This window comes from Colletes gigas, unplaced genomic scaffold (genome assembly GCF_013123115.1).
Source record: "Colletes gigas isolate AHSC1104 unplaced genomic scaffold, ASM1312311v1 Colletes_gigas_Sc00008, whole genome shotgun sequence".
Classification (NCBI taxonomy): domain Eukaryota; kingdom Metazoa; phylum Arthropoda; class Insecta; order Hymenoptera; family Colletidae; genus Colletes; species Colletes gigas.
In genome coordinates, this window is record NW_025106637.1 from 3,388,519 (window position 1) to 3,409,682 (window position 21,164).

The 21,164-nt window shown below is 42.6% G+C and overlaps 1 protein-coding gene across 1 annotated transcript in view; it reads right to left on the reverse strand.

The window, feature by feature from the left end:
• Positions 1-21,164, reverse strand: part of LOC122396981 (neuroligin-4, X-linked-like) — a 273,670-nt gene that overhangs the window by 43,355 nt on the left and 209,151 nt on the right. The window contains exon 8 of the mRNA XM_043395780.1: positions 5,196-5,323. Within this exon, the coding sequence (XP_043251715.1) occupies positions 5,196-5,323 (128 nt within the window). The remainder of the gene's footprint in view (positions 1-5,195; positions 5,324-21,164) is intronic.

Here is a 21,164-nt window from a genome sequence, read left to right on the forward strand (position 1 = left end):
TTCGCGTATTCGATCACAGTCTATCAATCACCTTGCGCGGTATCGGCGACGTGTTCCGCTCGAGTTTCTTTCATCCGATATTTCTGGCGCATTATGCCGTTCGAATATATGTGTTCAACGCAGCGCGGTAGAAACGGAGATGAATTTTTTTTTGTCCCTGTACATTCACAGGCCGAACACGACCCTCGACCGTAGACGAATTATTTTTTTCGATATTTACAGTCGCGGCGGGAACATTTCTGATCTACTTTGAGCGACTTGAGCGTCTCACGGAAAATACCAATGAGAGGTTTACATATGCACCGGCGCACACGTGCCGTCGGCACTCTTGCTATTCCATACGTGAAATATGCTGAGAACGCTCTATACGTATTCTTTGTCCCCACACTTTCACCGAGTATTATTCAGTTCCCTTCCGGCGATATTCGTGTAATTTAATTTTTAGACGTTCGGGGGAAATATTAATATCGCTCGAACACCGAGGTTACAAAATTAACAAGTACATTAACCCTTTCGGGCTTGAATTTTGGCAATGATTGTAATCGACCCCAGCAAACAAAAATAATTTTCTTCAGAATGATTTGAATGACTTTCTCAATCGAGAAATTGATATTCTTGATGTTTGTCTTATTTTGGTGACTCCTGATCGTTAATATAAAAAATATTAGCGTTCTCTAACAATAATAAGAGCCCTCAAGTACATTTCGTAAACCCAAAGTGCCTAATATGTTCTCACGCGACAGACTGTCTATTACCATCGGTTCTAAGCGATAAAATCACTTCAATTCCCCTTTCCACTACCAACATTCTTCCACGTGATCTCGCAGACTTCTGCTCGAGGATTATTTACCCAGGCCGTTCCTCTGCCGACGATCGTTAAAAGATCGCTCGCCCTCTTATTTGTTTTATTAGGAAACCGATCCGCCCCACCGCGGAGAACCGCTTCCGAGTACCTTCGGGAGCAGGAAAGCCCTTAGTCGAAATGCCGGTAGCTGCTCTTCCATTTCCATTCCCCGTCATTGCTCTTTTTTTGCCTCTTTACCGCGACTGGCACGGATGGGAAGACAGCCGGGGATGGCGGCGGCGGGGGCCAGACTACAAGGACGATGCGGATTGTATAGACGCGCGAAATGTGCTCGCGTGTAGTTCCCAAACAGGCGAACTACGGCGTTCCGCAGCTGCGGCTCACGACAGCCCCATTACGCGATCGCGTGCATGACACCTACCCCACGAGAAACCGAGTAACTGCGGCTTCGGGGCGACGTGTCTGCGCCTGGCCACGGCTAGATGCATGCGGTTCCGAACGCGGAACGACATTGGTTGACAAACTATTTCCAAGGACCGAGGGGACAGATTTTATCGCGGCAACAGTCTCCGCTCGGTTCGACTTTTTGCGCTCACCCACGCTTCCGGTCGATTGTTTCTTGTTTCGCGGGAAATATGCTCCGAAGGACTTTTCATCCGGTACTGCTGTCGCGAGTTATCGCCAAATCGAATGTCCTCGCACCTGAGCCAAGGTCTGTCGCGTGGAGACGAAACAGCTGGGGCTTAATCCATTCGAGTTTTTTCTCTATTAACAGTTCAGTTATTTTGCCATTAGAAATTAACAGTACCATTCTAGGTATAGCTACGTATCGATTTTGAAAGCTGTTTAATTATTTTTGTCCATATGTTTTTAATACTGAACAAATTTAAATGCAACGAATGTATTCGAACGATATGACTAAATAACAATTTTTTTTTTTAAATTAGTGATTTCGTAATGGAATTAAATGAATATTTTGTACCATATTGATTCGAACCGATAATTACTTGCATCCATTTTGGTATGGATTACGGAAGCTTTTAAATTTTTTCAGGATTAATACACTTCGGATTGGGATGTCCATATAGGATTATTGTTTTGAAATGCAAACATGTATAGAAGTTGAGTTTTACCGCACCGTCGAAAATAACTGTCATTTTAGAATAATGTTATCATAGTATTCATTTTCAACAATGCTGGAACAAAGAATTTTCGGTTCGATGAGCGTGGAGCGTGCCACATGTCGATACTCGTACGTCATTACGACATGAATACACATTCTATCGATCTACGTTTCTTTCAATTTTGACTCGAAACATGAAAATAAAACGTTGGGTAACGCAAAAAATTGATTTAATAAAAATTCACTCGTCTCGTTTGATTTCCTTTAACTCGCGAAATATCCAAGAAACGATGCTTACGATTGCGGATAGAATTATTTCCCCGATCCCGAGAAGTTTGCCGTGTCTGTGCTTAAGGGAGTTTGTCTACGTGCTGAGAGTGCAGAGGGTCGAAAACGGCTGGGACGTGTACTACAAGTAAATTATGGTGGTCGAGCGTTGTTTCGGTTCTACGGTTGATCCTAGTTGTACGCAAGAGAAGAACCGAACCATAATCGATGGCGACGGCTGCGTTAGTTCAGACGATAAGGGACGACGTCGTGAAATATAAAATTATGGATAACAGGAGCGAACAGATTTAGGGAGCAAATAATTAATCAATTCTCATTGGATATTTCTCAAATTCGAGATAGCGGTTCGCGAATGTATACGTTTATTTGGCGTTCGGAGGTTTTCGACACGGCAGAGAAAGTCTTCCCTCGACGGGGAGGCTCGTAACGAAGCGCCCATTGGCCCGAGGCACTCATTCGGCCAGATAAGAGAGACAAAGGAAAAAATTAATCACGTGGGCGGCGCGCTGGCTCCCCTTCCGGTCCATTTTCACGGCCCATTTTTCTCGGATCGCGGACGCCGGGGATCGGGAGACGAACGAGGACGGAATGCGGGCTATCGTTTCACCGTGATTTTTCACCACCTCCTGAGAAATGGCAACGGCGAACGTGTTCCGTCGTGTCTGTTCGATTTCTACCTCTGTTTTCGCCACTCCCACCGATCCTTCCGGCGATACAGGTCGACGGTGAATCGCTCCGATACAGCTGGTGATCCGTTTTGCGGACTGTTGCTGATCGAAACGATTCTCGGCTCTCTTTGTCCTTCCTCCGACACGCGACAGAACGCGGTTCGCCAGAAATACGAAACACCGGTAAAACATTCGGAAATATTTATATTTCTCATTTAATTTTCCACGATACTCTGACACGAACGTGTGGAACAAAAATATTAAGGGGATTTTCTCCTTTACACTCTGTTCAAGGTATTACAATGAAAACGGAGAACAGTTTCCAATTAATTAAGAGACTGATATTTCATTTCCCAGAATCTGCATGTACTTCATCGTACTTATGTCTGAATAATGAGATAGTTTTACCTGAAAGTTAATTTGTTATTATGTAGTTGCAAAGTATTGCACCTAAACTATTGTAGACAGTTTTTCCCTATGATTGGTGGAGTTCTGTAAGAAATTTTTCTCTGTCAAGCGGAGGGAAATCTTCGATCGTGAATCAGAATTTGAAAATGGGCTAGGAAAATGCTACGCGTTAAAATAGAAACAACGATACACGCGTCGATAGGCGGAAAAGCCGAACACCCGTCGGCGATCGTTGAAAATTCGATAATATCGTTAATAGCGGGTGAGTTAATTAGCGCCTAATGAATTTCGAGTGACAGGGCTAACGATAATAATAAATTAAGCGCAATAGGACCGGGCTGATAGTGCGGCCGGACGTGCGGTTAAGCAGCAGTCGGCGCGATTATGCGCGGCTATTGATCACTCATTAATGAAACGATCGTCTGATACGTTGAGTTTCTGGCCCACTCAAGTATCATAGACCCCTGGCGCACTTGACAGCTCAATATTTCACCGTGGTCGTACGGCCTCGATGGAGTCCGAAGGACGATTACATCGGCCCGTTATTACCGGCAGGATATGCGAATCGGCCATGAGTAATATTAATCTTGGCCACTGATAACGTCGAACTTAGCAACGTAACCTCCGCCACGATACTCAGGAATCGAAATCTCTTACTTACATCGAGAGCTTCTCGAACGAAATCGAGTCGAGTAATAAGAACTAACGAGAAAACTGTTGAACGTAAATCAAAGCTGTTTAGAAAGTTGTGTAGAAAAACATTGAAACTTCAATTTTCTCGAACCCTAAGATCTTTCAACGAGGATATCGTAAATTGTACTATCGAACGTGGAAACGCTAGAAAGTCGCGTCTCTTGCACCGCAGCAATGATTCTTAAAATTAACAAATTCTTATGTTTGCGAATTCATTGACGGAAGTGGAATCGTCGTTCTCGGGCACGTCCGCTTTAGAATTTCGCTCCATCGCTCGGTAGCGATCATCGCCGCGACGCGAGTCGACGCGCCGCGCGAGCCGCGGTTCTAAAGAATTCATTAAACGAATACTAGAAGTCATTTACGGGGCACGTTTACCCTTCGCCTCAATTACACCCGGCCGGATACCCTTTTTACTTCAATTAGTCCGCTACATTTTCGCGTGCCGCGTTCCTTTTCGCCGCATCAAGGGCATCGCTGCCATGAAACACTCCTAATTAGCTTAATTAGTGCTCTCACATTGCCTTCAAATGGTAATGGAATTATGCCGGCGTTCGTCGTAACGTTACGCGGCAGAAAAAAAAAAAAGAGAGAGAAGGTAGAAAAAAACGCGTGGAGCGGCGAAGAGTAAAATAGGAGATGGAGTGAGCGAAAGTGGGAGAAAGAGGGAGGAACCGCCGGGGAAAAAGACCGCAAATTCTTATTCAGGTCAAAGGGTTTCTTTCACGTCATCTGCCGCACTCGAGAGCCGCTGAAAATATAAAATGACCTAGCGGCGAGTCTTTCACCTGACTTTTCCCTCCGCCGGACAAGCAAGCGGGGCGAGCGGCGAGCGAAACGCGCCGTTTCTACCGCGACACTTCATTTTCCCCGCTTTCTTTTCTCCCTTGGTACCGGCTAATACCGCCCGTACGATTCTCGCGAAACCACGCGATTCCGGGCATCGTTTCCCTTGTTTCTGCGTTCGAATTTTTCGAGGAAAATCTGAAAAACTACTCGGTTCAAGCCCAGGGAAATTTTCACGAATCCTTCGCCGACATTAGCATTTTCTATTCCGGGGTAAATTCGCCACTAGGGGGCTACGCTCTTGTCTCTCTTCCTTCCGTTCCTATATATACCATTGTTAATAAAGAGATTTGAAGCGCCTCGAATCGGTTTGAATTTATACAGGGTGTTGCGAAATACAGAGTATACGGTTTTGGTGACTTACCGATTTCCAGGTATTTCTGATGCACCGGGTCGTATTGATCCCACGTCAGGCTACGAAAACGGCCTTTTTCTCGGTTGGCATGCACAGGAGTGTCGTTTCGGCCGTGGTGATCGATCACGTTCGGATTCCTGGAATAAGAACGTAAATCGTTGTTTTAGATATCGACGTCGATCGCGGGGAATCGTCACGCGAACAACACCGATCCAAGTGGAACATCTGTTCTTTATTTCTTTCCACCTAGAAGAAGATACAATAGCTTCGTGTTTCAACATTATTGCGAGTGAGAAAAATAAGAAACAGTGTTTCCTTAGATCCAGTCGAAATACAAAATAGGAATAAACATTGTCTACCGGGTAAATAAATATAGTAGATAAAAATGATTGTTAAACACAGTCTACTTGTATCGTACGTGATAATTTATATAAACAAAACCAATTACGTAATTGATTAAAGACTTAATTGTATTGTTAGTGTCACAATTCTGGAGAGAAAATCGTTCCTTTTGTTTGTTAATTTATTTATTAAAAGAACACCAGGCTCTGGTGTTTGTACTAATCGCGTCGAATAATTTTTGGTCATTTATCAGAGGGATTGTACAACGAGGGGTCGATGTTTCGCAGACGGCTGCTCGTTGCGACACCCGCCATTGTTACACTTTGTCCTGCTCGCAGGAAGTAATATACAGGCTTGCCCGTTGTTTACATCGCCCATACATGCACCCTTGTATCCTTTGACCGACCCGGATACGCATTGTCAACCCTTATGTTTCCCACCCTTGTCGCGACGTTACGCAAAAATACGTACGCGTCGCGAGTACACGATGTCTGCGCGAAAATGATCGAGCATCGCGCGAGATCTACGCTGAGAACTGGTGAAAGTCCAATTCTTAATATCGACAAAACGAGACGTCGAGTACTATGCTAGTTAAATTGTACATTCATCGAAAAAATTAATTATAGTTGATCATTTCGAATAGTTTGTAATTCTAGTTGCAAACTAAGTAGTTCTTATATTGAAAATTGTTTGTTATCGGTAATAGAAATATCTAGTCGATCATACAATAATAATTATACTAGAGAGACGCTTACTTCTTGGTACTTAATGCGCCAATCATCGTTTCATTAAACCGAACAATGTAATTTGCAAAAGGAACAATGAAAAGTAAGTAGTATTAAGGAGCAACGAGTCAGACGCGAATTTCCATAGCATTTCTGCGTTATAATTAAATAATTGGCTTTGAAAGTAGTATTAAAGTAACTAGCGTTAAATTGAATTTAGTTCCACATTTATGTTTTCAATAATCACCACGCATTGTTTTGTTAAAATGAAAAGCATTAATATTGAGTTGTAGTAATACTGCTCGTTGCTTTCAAACCTGTAACAATATTAAATAATAAATAGTACCAGGAATCGATTACAGCTCTACTCGATTACCTTCATATTTGAAGGTAAATCATATTTAGCCACTGAATTAAAACGATGTCTTCTCATATACACCATTATTATTATTAAAATAATAATTGCAATTGTAGGTAAATTATGTTACAGTTTAATTGAAATTCTTAAGAAACGAGAAACACATTGTTCCAATTGTACAGTAACATTTGTCCCAGTTTTTGTCGCTTGTCGACCATCGTCGGAGGTGTAATTTGCATCGTATGAAAGTATGCATTTGCATCGGCACGAGCATCAACAGTTCGATAAAAAAGCTCATAAAAGAACGCAACGAAGCAGTTCTTCATTTCTATAACAGTGATCTCTTAAAGAGAGGTGTAATTGTCATGTAACGGGATATACGCCGGCTAAAAAACAGAAATGGATTCTTGTATCGAAACGTTACGATCTTCCAGCGGTTTTAATCGACGTATCGAAACCGAGCGGTGTTCCTGTCGGCCGTTTAAAAAAAACCATCGATCCCAATATTCGCACCGATAATGGGGACCGATCGCGCGTATTATTTGACCGGACGATTCGTAAGATTTATGACTGGACAGGGGATAAATGTTAAATTTCGCGACGTTTGATTTTGAAGCGGTTTGATGAATCGTGCCCCCAGGCGGGAAAATATTTTCCATCCCGAACACTAGCGACAAATAATCGTGTAAATTGGCCTCGTGGGCCGTCACGGTCGAAACAAATGCCGTTGGAATATAAACGAATCGACCAAAAAATACTAGATAAGCACACGGGGGCGTCCAGTTATTCGGATGCATTTTTTGATTTAGTAACTGGGAAAACTTTCAGTGCCAATAAACTACACGTTTACTCTTTATTCTTTTAAACTTTCCAACAAAATCAAAATAATCGTTTCTTTGGCTATTGAAACACAATTGTGGTAAACAGACCATTATCGTAGCTCTTGTTACGAGGGTTAACATTTAAACGTAAACGAGTTATGAATTATTAAATCGTTGCGTAGGGATTTCATTGACAACTGCTAAACAGAAAGTAAGTAGAAGGAACTGAGGGGGAATTGCTGTTCAGACAATCGGTGTAATTAGATAGCGGTCTAATCTTTCTGTTTACCAGTCTGCCATACGTAATTTCCCAGAAATATTGAAACCATTTTCTGGATAACGTCACGCATGGAACGCGCTTGGAAATATTTGCATCCTGCGCGGCGGATGCAGATTTCAGAAGAGAAAGTATCTCTCATCCACTTTAATTCTGTAATTAAAGAGGTAAATGGTAATCCTCGAACGCCCCAATTGTGCTTCTCGCGTTTAGAGCACGCAGTCCCTGACCTGTTTTCGGCTGAAGTATCTTGAACAGAATTCCCAGCGGGTCTATGTACAGTCAGGATTTCGGATTTAGTGGATCAAGTGCTTGAAAAGGTGCGCACGACGACGTAATTGAAAATAAAAATGGAGAATATTTAAAATGAAACAACGCACGGGAAACAGAGTTACGCGAAAAAGTACATTTCCCCCCTCGAAATGGTACTTGCCCGAGTCCTTTAAATATTTTTAGAAATTCAGGTACGCGTGCAACCTTTTACGACATGAGCAATGGTCCTACGATCCCGTAGGAACTAAAATGTATTTGGAACTTACAAATACATAATTATAAGTTGTAAATGAGAATATCAATGCTTTGTACTTCATCCGGAGGCTTTTATAACAGCTTTGCAACTTTCAGGCATGGAAGATATTAATTTCTGAAGTGCTTGCTTAAAAACTTCGTCCAACTACACTCCGTGAATAGCATCTTTTAATATTATTTTGTTCCTGGACTCCTTGCCCGCAGTAGCATTCGTAATTAATTCCCAAGAATTTTTAATTGGATTTAAATCTTTATCTCTCGCGAAGTGGAAGTTCTTTCTTCTTTAGGAAATTACTGGATCTGTTCTCTATTGATAAGAAATATTTTTACTAAACAATACCTATATATATATAGGGAGAATACGGTCCTAATAAAAATAATGTAAAGTACCATGTACAAAGTATGTAAACCCATAAACATTGCAAGAGTTTCTGAAAATAATTGCAATTTACGTAAGACTATGCCGCAAATAACATCGAAGACAAAGTAACGTCTACACGTAAGAGCTAATCCCCGTATGTTCGATCGGAATTGAGTCATTCGTCACAGCTTATGTGAGTCTCTGTGCAGTAGTAAGCAACCAGTGCTGGCTGGCTTGCAACTAGCACCGACCAAACAAACGGATAACCGCACAGATCCGGTAATCATGGAGCTGGCGATAATTCGTAGTCGCACAGCATTATACGGAAATCCCTCTGCTATCGAAACCCTATGAATCTACACACTTGACCCAGCTGTGCTTCTGCCGAAGAGACGTCGCAAACAAGATATCGCGTTCAACGAGGTGACGGCGTCGCGTAATAAAAAAATTTCCATTGCGTTCGCAGTTCGAACCTCCCATGTCGCTCGACGCGAGAAATACTACCGCAAAGAGAAAGAAAGAACAGTCTCGAGCTGATAAAAAAGTTTAAACTATTACTAGATAGCTAATTATTAAACATTTCTCGTTTGCTAAGTGTTCGAGTTTTTAATGAGTAGTGCTTTGTAACGTGCAAAATAATTTTTTTACAATATTAATGATTCGTCCCAATTTTCTACGTCGAATGTTTGTCAACTTTGAATCGAGTTCCAAATAAAATACGAAAAAATATATCCGTGATTTTCTGGATATTAATCTACGGTACGTTGAGTTTTAATTTAACGCCAATTTTAGCTGCCCGGATTTGCGTGAAACAGAGAAAATCAAAATCAAAATCATTATTGAAACGTCAAAATTGATATGATGAATAATGTTCTTATTAATGTATTCAAGAGAGGATGTACGTTTTTGCTAATTTTTTAGGAAACTAGTGTTACATTCCCGACATTGTGCATGTTTGCTATTAATATGGCGGCGTATTGACAGGCGTTGGTATGGTTGGAAGACTAACTGTTGCAGAATAATTATATGTCTACGAGCCGCGACACGGCAGCAAGTGCAAATCGGCCCTCGAGCCATAATTAGTTTAACATGCCTGCAGTGAACGTTTAAATCAGTCGAATAGGCTAGCGCGTGGTAGGCAACGGGAGTAGCACTGTGCCGAACATTGAAGTAGAATAGGGCGGTGTCTGGCCGGGGCGAGATATAGGACGCAGAATTGAATCGTAATCCGTCAAAAAAGTAGAGTAGGCCGTTGCTCGATTCGATAAGTAGAGTATGACGGCGCTGGGCCAGACAGCTGGCAACACCAGTTACATCAAACAGAACAGTAGAATAGGCACGTATTTAGTCGGACAAATAGAATATCACTGCGGTTACCAGAATACCTGCACGACTAAAAAGTGATATACAGTGGTATATGGAGGTATCGACTCGTAACATCACATTTGAAATTTATCGTTCACCTTCATCCACCTGCTGATAATTCACTCCTTAGAGGATGAAACTTCAAAAGGAAGGTAAAAATTCTAATTTTGTTTAAAATCAATTAGTGCTCGATTGATGAGTCCAGGACGACACGCTTCTCTCCCCTTTCTATATTTTTCCACTTAATATCTCGCTTGCTCGCTTCCTCCATGCAACAAGCCGCCACAGATTCGAGAGTAACGATCAGAGCTCGAATAAAAGACCACTTTACCTATTACTTCGTCAGCCTCTCCGTTCTTGACGGATGGTCCGTGAAAATAGCCTGGTTCGTCTTCTCTGAAACGCGCGCGAAGTTGTACACGGGCCCCCCTCGCGATTCACAAAGGGTCGCGCGAATTCTCGTTTCCGTTTGGCCGTTTCGGGGGCTACGGTGTCTCGCAGGAGGGACGATCGAGGACAACGGGAGCGTCATTCGCACGTGAAAAGACCTCCTTCTGTTTTTCTTTGCGTCGTTGTTTCAGAGCTCGCGCGTTCTTTTATTCGTTCCTCGAGAGCGGATGCTCGCCCCGTTTTCCTTTCATGCGCGCGCGCGCCTGTGCTTCTTCGTTCGCCAGCAAGCGGCGGTAACTCGCGGAAAAGTCGGGGAAAAGCTTTCTTCCGGGTTCCTCCCGAGGGAGCGGGTTAAACCGCGCGACATCAAGATTCTTCGCGATGGGGAACGATTCTCGTTAGGACACGATCTGAATAAGTTTCGCGACGCGAATATGTTGGCTCTGCGATCCCGGGGATTCCTTGTTTTCATTCGGAATTATTTTGCAGAGTTGCTCGAAACGCAGAAACTCTGGCGAAACCTACACTCGCCAGCGTAAGCATCGACTGTGTAAATATTCAAGGAATAATGGGCGAAAAGGTCGATGCAAGCATGGTTGAAAATATTCAGTTTAAAGAACCTTTGCTTGGAGTATGTTAAAGTAATTGTAAAATATAAATTATTACCGAATATATTTACTGCGTGAAATCGTAAGTAAATAAAAATGGAACTTTTTCTGAGACATTCAGGCTCGAATCATCGTTTTAAGCAAGATCTGGGGAGTTCGGGGTTCAGTCTGGCAGTGGCCCAAGAAGTTTCGCTCGAAACACTCATGGCCCTCGTGATGGCTTCAAGGTTGATCTGGCGGAAAGAAAATAGGCAGCCGTAGAAAAGTTGGCAAGCCACCGTAACCACCAGACACCTCTCTTTCTCGTGTTGATTGCAAGCTCGTAGGCGCGTAACTGTCAGCTTGGCTCTTGCGAGAGGACAGGCTTTGGTTAGGCGTGATATCGACGTCTGGTTTCTGCGTTTGCCAACGACACTTTCTCGGCGTCCCAACAGTTGCAGTTGTATGGCCGAGCGTAGCCTTATTCCACTTGCTCGACGAAACGCTTTCCTAATCTACTTGTGTTTGACCTGAGAACAGGCTACTTCACTCGTCTGGCTTGACGCTATCTTATTCTACTCGCGTATATTCTACTTATCGTGGACACACTGTTTTATATTATAAAAATTCCTTTTTCCGATGAAGTACCAAATTTAGAACTTATTTCGATCGTAAATAACTTTCATTGGAAAACGTCAAAGTGAAACTGTCTTCATTTGTTTTTATATTAACGATCTCGAATGTTGAAATTTGATTTTCCGAATGCATCTTCCTTTGACGGCGACAGAATTCCCGAGATTTTATCTTCCCAGAGGCTGTAAACGCGAAATATTGAACGGACGAGCCGGTGTCCGACGAATTATTTTCATCAAAGTTCTTCGATTGATTGCACACCGACGAGCCCGAGTAATGAACATTTTCCACCGATAATCCCAGCACGGTTCAATTTTCCTCGTTCTCTCTTTTAATCTCGCATGACTTTTGTCAAGACTACGTGGGCCGCTGATTTGTAGCGGAAAACACACGGAAGATTATTGCGGCTTGATAAAATCCGGAGTTCTTCGATTGTTTGATCGATTGCAACACCGGGGCATCAACCGAACAATTATCGGATACCGATCGGTTTGTTATTGGCATCTGTTAAATGACCGTGATGAAATTTTTTCGTAGATACTGCGTTTCAACTGGCAAACAACAATCGATTCAACAAATTGAATACTCTTTGTGAACAATTTCCTAGCTGTAAATCTAGTAGGTTTACCTTTGATTTTCCCCCACACGTAGCCAGTTATACTTGATAAAATTTCATGCAAATATAATATACGCGAACAAAGTTGTTAACATTTGTTCGAACGTACATGTCTCAAAATTGAAATACAGTCGTCTGAGAGTGTTCACTTCTAAAAATCTTAGCCCCCCCCGAAAAAATGTCAAAGATTTTCTAGAGTTGAGGGGTGCAGATTGGAGGTGCAACCCTCGCGCGAGCATCACTCTTTCCTGTCGAAACCGCGAAAGTTTTGGCGAGAGTCTCGCGACAAACGGAATTGCGGAGGAAAAACGTCGAAGAGTCCTCTCGCTGGCGGTAGAACGGTATACGGCAGTCGTAATTACAACTGGCGCTAAATCATCGTTATAACGTGCCATGCTGGTTTGCTGGCCCCTCAAATTTTCCCTTCTCTTTCTCACCAAGTCGTTAGCACATTCTTGGCCGCCGCAGTGCAGAATTTCCTGCTGATACCGGCGAAAAAGCTTCATATTCGGGCTTAACGCCCGCTTTACGACGCGACGAACCACCGTGCTGGGACAGTTTCACCACCCCCTCTGCACGCTCTGTCGCGCGTACATCTTGAAATTGCACGAGCCGCGAGCCACCAACGAAACGCGTTCGCACATTCGCTTTTTGTATTTTCGACTTCGATACAGCGAAGCAGCCACGCGAACCGGAACTGTTTGGTCCACGAAATATTTTACTTTTCTGTAGACGAGGGCTCGTTGATTTTCGCTAATAAATATTTTAATGGGAGATTCTAGAGGCCAAAATAAGACGAAAATCAAGAATACCAATTTGTCGATGGAGGCTTTGTTAAAAAGTTATTAACGTTTAAAGTTTCGCCCATACTGAATTTTTTTCTCAAAAATGCGCAGGATTTCGGGGGTATGTCTATTCACCAAAAATGATTGTAATTAACCCCTGCAACCGAAAATAATTTTTCCAGAATGATTTGAGAAACTTTTCAATTTCAGGGAAACATATCTGTAATATGGTCAGACATTACATTTTTGGTAAGGAATTTTTTTCTCGAAACTGCGTAGGATTTCAGGGGTATGTCTATTCACCAAAAATGATTATAATTGACCCCTGCAACCGAAAATAATTTTTCCAGAATGATTTGAGAAACTTTTCAATTTCAGGGAAACATATCTGTAATATGGTCAGACATTTTCGGTAAGGAATTTTTTTCTCGAAAACACGTAAGATTTCGGGGGTATGTCTATTCACCAAAAATGATTGTAATTGACCCCTGCAACCGAAAATAATTTTTCCAGAACGATTTCAAATTTTTTTTGTCGTAAAATTTCACACCTCGAATTTTTTTCTAGAAAGTGGGTAGGATTTTTTATTTTGGCGGATTGCTGTATGGAGGAAGCGAGTAAAAGAAATAGCAGGAAGAAAGGGAAGTAAAGTCATGTAGTTGTTTATCGATTAATTTCGATCATTTTGTAGGGTAAAGCTTTTTCTAGGAGTAGAAGTGAAAGCCAATTGACTTTGTCCGGGAAAAAGGAAATTGCAAAAAACTGTCTTCCTCGTAAAACTTCCGCATACGAGTCCGCTGGAAGATTAAACCCTAACACTAAAAGTTTTTCTAATGTCCCCCATGAAAGCAGGGCGCGCGCGATGTTATAGGGAATAAGCGATGAATTCCTTTGGACGTTTGAAACCATGGCCACGTTGATCCTTGGTTTATGAGGATTTGGAGATACGCGGATGACAGCTTTGTTAGATTCGCGAACAATTCTTGGACGAGTTAACCCCAGCATAACTGAACTTAAGCCGTTTGAGGCCAAATGTCGGACTCGGTTGCTGGGTTGCATTACAGGCATCTGGTTACAGTTGCCTTCGAGTTCCTGTTACTCGTTGCAGATCGACGATGGACAAAACTATGTTTTCCATTTTGTGCCTTTCACGCGATATATATGTTTAAAATCGTATAGAGCAACATATTGCATTTCTCATTTCCCGCGTGCATGCATACCTCATGCTAGCATTAATCATTTATCTCGTTAATTGATTTAATCTATTAATAAGCACTCGTATCATAATCAAATAACGTCAATAACAGTTTTACGTCAATATAATAGCGAGTACAAACAATTGTCTTGTTTACTTGCAATTTTGAATTGCTTACCGAACGTCACGTGTATAATAGCTGCTAGTATTTTGAATTCGAACAGTTCCATTTCATTATCGAAGCAACGAGATTCTGTGAAAATGCATTATCGTTCCACATAGTTAATTATGCTCCTGCTTAGATTTGCAGTGGTCGAGGATGGTTATAAACGGATATTAAAGAGTAGTACTTCGCAGAATATTAATTAGCTACGTTTACTTTCCGCGTGGGTATGGCTTTGTACCAACGAATATTTGCATATAAAGGAAATATACAACTCCCGTCGGGAACTCCACTTCCAGCAAGAGCATAATTTTACGCGATCCGTCGGGGTCTGTAATGTTTCTGTAATGCATATTTTTATGCATCGTCGTGTCTAAATAATAAGAATACACCGCGACCAGCGAATTTGTGAAATATGATTAGATTTCGATGGAGAGACTGTTGTTCCAGCACCCCAAGACACTGGATTGACCATTGAATCCATCCTCGAGGCACTGCAACGCGAATCTGGTAGGAAATTCCTGATTACCGCGCGTCGAATCCAACGTGAAGAGCCTATCCTTAATTGAGTGAGCCGGGGGCATTGAAAAGAGCTCGCGATAACAGGTGTTCGTGCCACTTTCACGCTAAATCTGAACGTCAATATCGTGGCTAGGCTGTAACGAGATACTCGGGGGATTAGCTGCGATCGATGAACTATAGACTGGTAACTGGAGTTGAGCCGCAAATCACCGCGAGTTTCAGCAAGAAGTAGCTAAGGCCGGCTGAAGCGAACAGCTAACGTCGATTGCATGCTGTGGACAGAGTGTACGGGTCAGAATAATTGAGTATCTATAGCCCCTGGGAAACTTGTTACTTAGGCTGTTTGGGCAGCGAGGCTTCATTTAGTCGATTGAAAAACGCTCCCTGCGCCTGGCATATCGCTTCATTAGGCGTTAAATAACTGCATTCTGCTCGTGTTGATGCAGCACAGCGCTTCAGCCATTTAACTAACACTTGGCTAGACGGTATCCAGCAGGGATCGTGTCAGAACAACATTTTTAAAACCAAAAGAAATACCGACAACAATCACGATTTAGTTTGACATAAAATAATTTAATAGAACAATATTTCTTTTTGTTTTAATTGTGATTTAGGTTTGGATCCTTCTATAGGTAATGTGGACGTCTTAAAAATTTTCGAAATATGTTTTCCAAAGCGAAATAAAAATTAAAAACAGCGAGCTGTTATTTGTCCGCATTAAAAACTGTAATCTTTGACTAAATGAAAGAAACAGACCAGTTTAAGTTGAAGCCACTCTGACAAAGGATGGCCCCGTGAATTTTCTGCATCTGTTCCTCCATTGTAGGTTCTGTTGTAGAAAGCGTGCAAGTAAGATCTGTTTTGCATTCAAGATGCTTTCAAGCCTTTTCAGGCAAATGTGCGGGAAACCGAGTAGAAAATTGTGAGAGCAAGTTAAAAGCGGCGGTAGACCGCGAGGCAAAAATATCTGCTAACTGACGCAAAAGAATTCTGTCAAATTTTCCAGACACAACGCGAAGATGGTGTGGCCATGTCTTATCGAAAAAAAGCGGGAATCCCTGGCTTAACCAATTTTTCAACCAAATGCATCACTTACCCTCAATGCATATTAAAATTTCCGCTAAAAATTTTCATATATAAAGTTAGAAAACTCGTCATTTGGTGATATTCATCTATCCTGACGCTAATTTAAAATTTGCAAAAATTGGGGTCCGTTGAAAATATTTTAAAGAATCGTTAGAAATTCGAAGTTCCGGTTGTCAGTGACCACCGTGACAATCAAGGTGTTAAAGATAATAATAATCGCGAATGTACAGAAATATCTAAACTAATTCATAAACATTCGAGCTTGCGATATTTCCGGGTTTCGATCGACGTCATTAAGGTTAAATGACTTGCTTAAAAAATCGAATACCATTTTACATGAAAAGGGAATGTCGACTGGGTGCACCCGACGCGCGCGAGGGAGGATGAGTGTTAATTGGTCACACACGAAATTAATGAAAACGCCATACTTTGAAGTTAACGCGGGTGAAGGAACGTTACCAGAGACGAATGCAACAACACACAACCATTTCCTTCTGCGTCTAGCGGCGCATAATAATTATGGCAGTCGTGTGATCGCGTTCCGTGTTCCGTGTCATCCCTCTTCCCCGTCATCCAGATCCCGGGTATAAAGGGGTTGCTTCGTGGCTGTTGGAAGATAGGTGGCGGCGGGTTGGGTTTTAGTCCAGGAGAATATTAAAGTTTACTCATTAACTGCTGATGCATTGCCCCCTTCTTTTCTCCCCCTCCCCCCACTCTGCCCTCGCCGTCGCTCGAAGAAGAGGGCCGGAACCCTTTCTCGTGGCAAGCGCGCTGGTTAAAAAATGTTCCAAGTCGCCCACTTTCCGCTTCAGGAAAAAATCTTTACTCGTTACGCGTTGAATCTGGATCAATACTTCGAAGGTTGGAATTGTCTCAGTGAACAGGTTACTATGTTCTAAGTAGTTTTATGAAGAATTACAATACAGAATGTTGACTTTTTAATGAGTGGTATAAGATTTATTTAAAATGTAGATGCATTGGTTCGGATATGTTTCCCGATATAAGGTTCAATCTGACGGGGAATTGCCCTTTTTCTCTTAAATTGTATCGCGTTTCTCTGTCCATCCAGCAGAAACGATTCGAGGGCGAGGCTATAGCGTTTACAGGGGCAAAGAAAAGTGTGGAATTTCTCGGTACAGCTGGATATCTAAGGGGATTGTAACGCGACTAATGCGGTCGGCACACATCCGGTTTCATATCGCGCTACATAGCCTACGTGGCCGCAAAATCTGCTCAGTTCTCGTTTACGGAACGACTGGAACGCGTTTAGAGGACGATAGAGGGTCGACGAACGGTGTGAGGCTTAATTACGCGCTGCCTGGATCTACGTGTCGGGTAAATTACTATTAGCGGTTTCGGGGGATGCGTTGAAATTGTCTCAGATATCTCTCTGTCGTTGGAAAAAATTCAGACCGCCGGCGAAACTGCCGGGGACATGAAATTTTCCAGATAGGAAAGAAATTTCTGTCGAATTATAGAACGGCTACGGAACACGATACCAGAATTTCTTTGGTAACTGCTTCTGAAAATGTTGACGTTACTGGCCCCTCTATGAATGACTATAAATCTCTATTGTTACTCTTTACGGATAACAATTATTTTGTTCTTTTATAAATTCATCTCTTGTATGTTTACATACAGTCGATAGTGTTACATTCTACGGGATATCATACTTTTCTGTTTCGTTGCAAGTTTATATATTCGCAAAATTCATTTCATAACAGGTCATACTATTTTGTATAATCGAGGGGCTACTGTATATTGCGCTATTTAAATCTGGCTATTGAAATTCGTTCCTATCTGCAATTGTTTCATTAAAGATGCAACTCCGCGCAGTTCCGCAAAACAACCCAACTTTATCATCCCAATGGCGTTTCGAAAGGTCACGGATGCTCTTCGGCCGTGTTCGTTACGGTCCGAATGCTGTTAATTTTATAAGAATGTCGCTGCGGGGTTAATAATCGAATTCATACACCGTTGAATCTGGCATTATAGTAATTTATCATGGAATTAATCTCTTCGTTTGATCATCATCGATGTGGAATTCCTATTCACTGGTTACTACGCTCGAAATTTCTAATTTCGCGTATGCGTTTAGCTGCTGGGCATAAAAACATGTGCAATGTGTATGGTAATTTCGTGTCCGCGCCGTGCAATGCGCATAATGGACATCGATATAATGGTGCGACTATTAACCATACAGGCTTCCAGTATTTCCAAATCATAAATTCACAGCATCGACAGAAACCGGAGTGAAACGTTGACGAATTAATTGAATTTCACCTTCCAGGAATTGAATATTGCGGGAATGATTCGCGAGAGGGGAGTGTGCAATATTCTACTTGAACATCCCACCATTCGTGTTTGCCATGTCCAATTCATTAATGTGAATAATATTAAAAACTAACTCAAGTTTATTTTAACAAGCAGTAACATATTTTTCTAATTCTCAAACTTCCAACAGTAAGATTAATCAATTTTATATTGAAAAATGTACATTTGCTGCAGTTTTTGTGCTCTTTCGACAAAATGGACTTAGAGTGGCTTCAAGGTACAGAGTTCGAAAGCAATTTGTATAATAACGAAGAAACTTAACCACGTTTACAGAAGGTTTCTATGGCAGCAGGTTGTCGCAATGCCCTTGTTTTGGAGTCAGTCGGCGACTGTTACGACTCGAACCGGGAAGAGTCCTGCTAACTAGCCGTGCACCGTAATCGCCACTTTCGTTTATGCACGTGAACGCCGGGAACGGTCGTGACCGTTAAGCAGATCGCTATTGGTTAGTCGGGTTTTAAAAGTTTCGAACCGACGCGGCACGTAATTGGCGGCAGTTAGATCCCGCGAAGTTGTCGATAAAAGTCTAAAAGTTCGTCCCGCGTTCGGCCGTTGTTTGCAATTTAAGCGACGCCGGTTAATGAACGCGGGGCACGTAATAAGTCGCGAGTTACGATCGAACCATGTGGCGAATATCGTGCGCGGACAGAGAAACGCCGGACAGAACCGTCGTCTCCGGCGTTCGACGCGCGGAATCGTCCGTATCGGGGTAGCACGATGTCGTTGAAAGAAAATTGTCAATGAATTCGCGGTAACGGCAAGCAGGTGTCTCGTTTCGACGAAAATTGTCTCCGACGTTCTTTCGGAACTCGCTGGCCAATTCGCTCGACCGTTTGCAACTTTACGCGGTTCATCGGATATGTTATTCGTAAAATATTCATCGATACGCGTAGCATTTAAATCCTACGGTCGGAATACAAATTCGTTTATTTTTCACGTCGGAGCGGATTGTGTACAGCGTGGCGAATATCGGTGATGAAAATTTTTTATTTTTTTTTTTAAATGAAACTTTTACCAATGTATTTGTGAGAGTATTTCGGTCAAAATAAGACCAAACACGATATAGTTTGTTTTCAACCAGTATAAAATAGTGTTTTTCTTTTCTATGTTCTTAGATGCAGACTCGACTAGTGTCTTTCTGTAACTGCGACACTTTGGTCCAAAGATTTTCTGTACAACGTTGGTAGTTTTCCAGATTCATACTCGGGTGTTCCAAATATACTGCACCCCTTCTCCGTCGTTTGAAAACGAAGGGGATCTTATCCTGGATCGTCGCGGAGCTAAACGAACGAGGCTAGGCGCGTCCTCATCGACAAACCGTGCACACCTCTTCGGACCATTTATCCCACAGAATTATCGGTATCTCATCGTTTTCCCCTTTCACCCCCGCGTGGCGTGATCCCCTCCGATGGCCTCTGTTCCCTCCGTCGCGGCGTAACCTCGTGCCATCTATTGATTCGCTCCCCTTTGCGCCACCCAGTGCCATCCTCGTCCCCACCCCATCCATTATGCATACCACAAGAGCGGAAGAGCCTTCTAACCACCGACTTACCTGTTGCGAGCTGCGCGGGCCGGGGCCTTGCCGGAGTTCCCAAAGATCTCGGTGCCGTGTGAAAGGGGCACGTACAAAGGTTTCCCGGGTGACTCGTGGCAGGGCTGTTTGCGTTATAGATTCATCGCGATCGCTTTGTGTTCCTTTGCCTGATGACGTTCCGAACGTATATGCCTGTTCCCTTTGTACGGGTTAGCTGTAATAAAGCGAAAACACCAGCACCGTCGCCGTGGAATTCATTTTACAGCTGTCCAGTCTGTGTTCTTTGAATCATCGTCCGCAACAATTTTCTCTCTTCGTCTTCGTTAGTCGAACGCGAGAACACAACTTTCGAGCGTGACTCGGGCCTCTGTCGGTGGATATAATTTCTCTAAGTATCTTTACCGCCATCTTTTTCTATATACGTGTCTCCTGGCATAGTTTTTTATACGCTATAAACACAGCTCTCGGATGTCCCTTTACGTCGCGTAAATATTAGAGGAGAGGGTTGGATTATGAGATAGGGTGGAAACGTGAGAAAACTGCACTTTAATAAACTGTCAACACAACCTAGTAAGCCGTACGTGGTGTTAAAGAAACACAGGAAGATACGTTATTCCATAATAATCACAGTTTTTACGTTATCGCGCGATAATTATAATACTTATAATACTTGATACTCGACGTGACATCTGGTGGTACGATCCATTTACGATTGAGCTTATTTCGACAAAGAAATCGTTGGGAATCGTTTTCCAGCGCGTGCACATTCTACGCCGCCGGAATTTCGCTTTGAAACACTTTTCATCATCGGTAGAATCGCGTGCATACAAACGACGCCGTTAACGATCGGCCAACAGCGCAGCTTGGTCTGGGTAAATAGACATATAGTATACGGCCCCTGTAAACAATAATTTAGCATAATCGTCTGGACTAAACGTTACGCCGGCCCAATAACCGCGAACGTGGCAATCGCAAACAGTGTCGCGGGACCGCTGTACTTTACTCTCGTAATCCACCAGCAAACACCGCATAATACAGACATACGTGGCAACGACCCCTCCAAACTGTTCTTAATGCCCTGCGCCCCCGTGTTTCGGGGCTGAGATCCTCGCAGATTAAGTCTCGTGATCTAGCTGCATCTGGTGGAATGGTATATACGAATTATTTTTTCGGTTACAACTCGCGGTCGCGATGAAAAACCGCTGACTTTTACGAGCATTTTCGACGTCTGGAAGGGTCCAAGGGACGGGAGGAATAACCAAAAAATTTCTTGATTAATATTTCTACCATGTAATTTGTTATTGTCTCGTCTGTTTACATTACAGATCGTTATATTTCGTTATATCGATGGAGAAT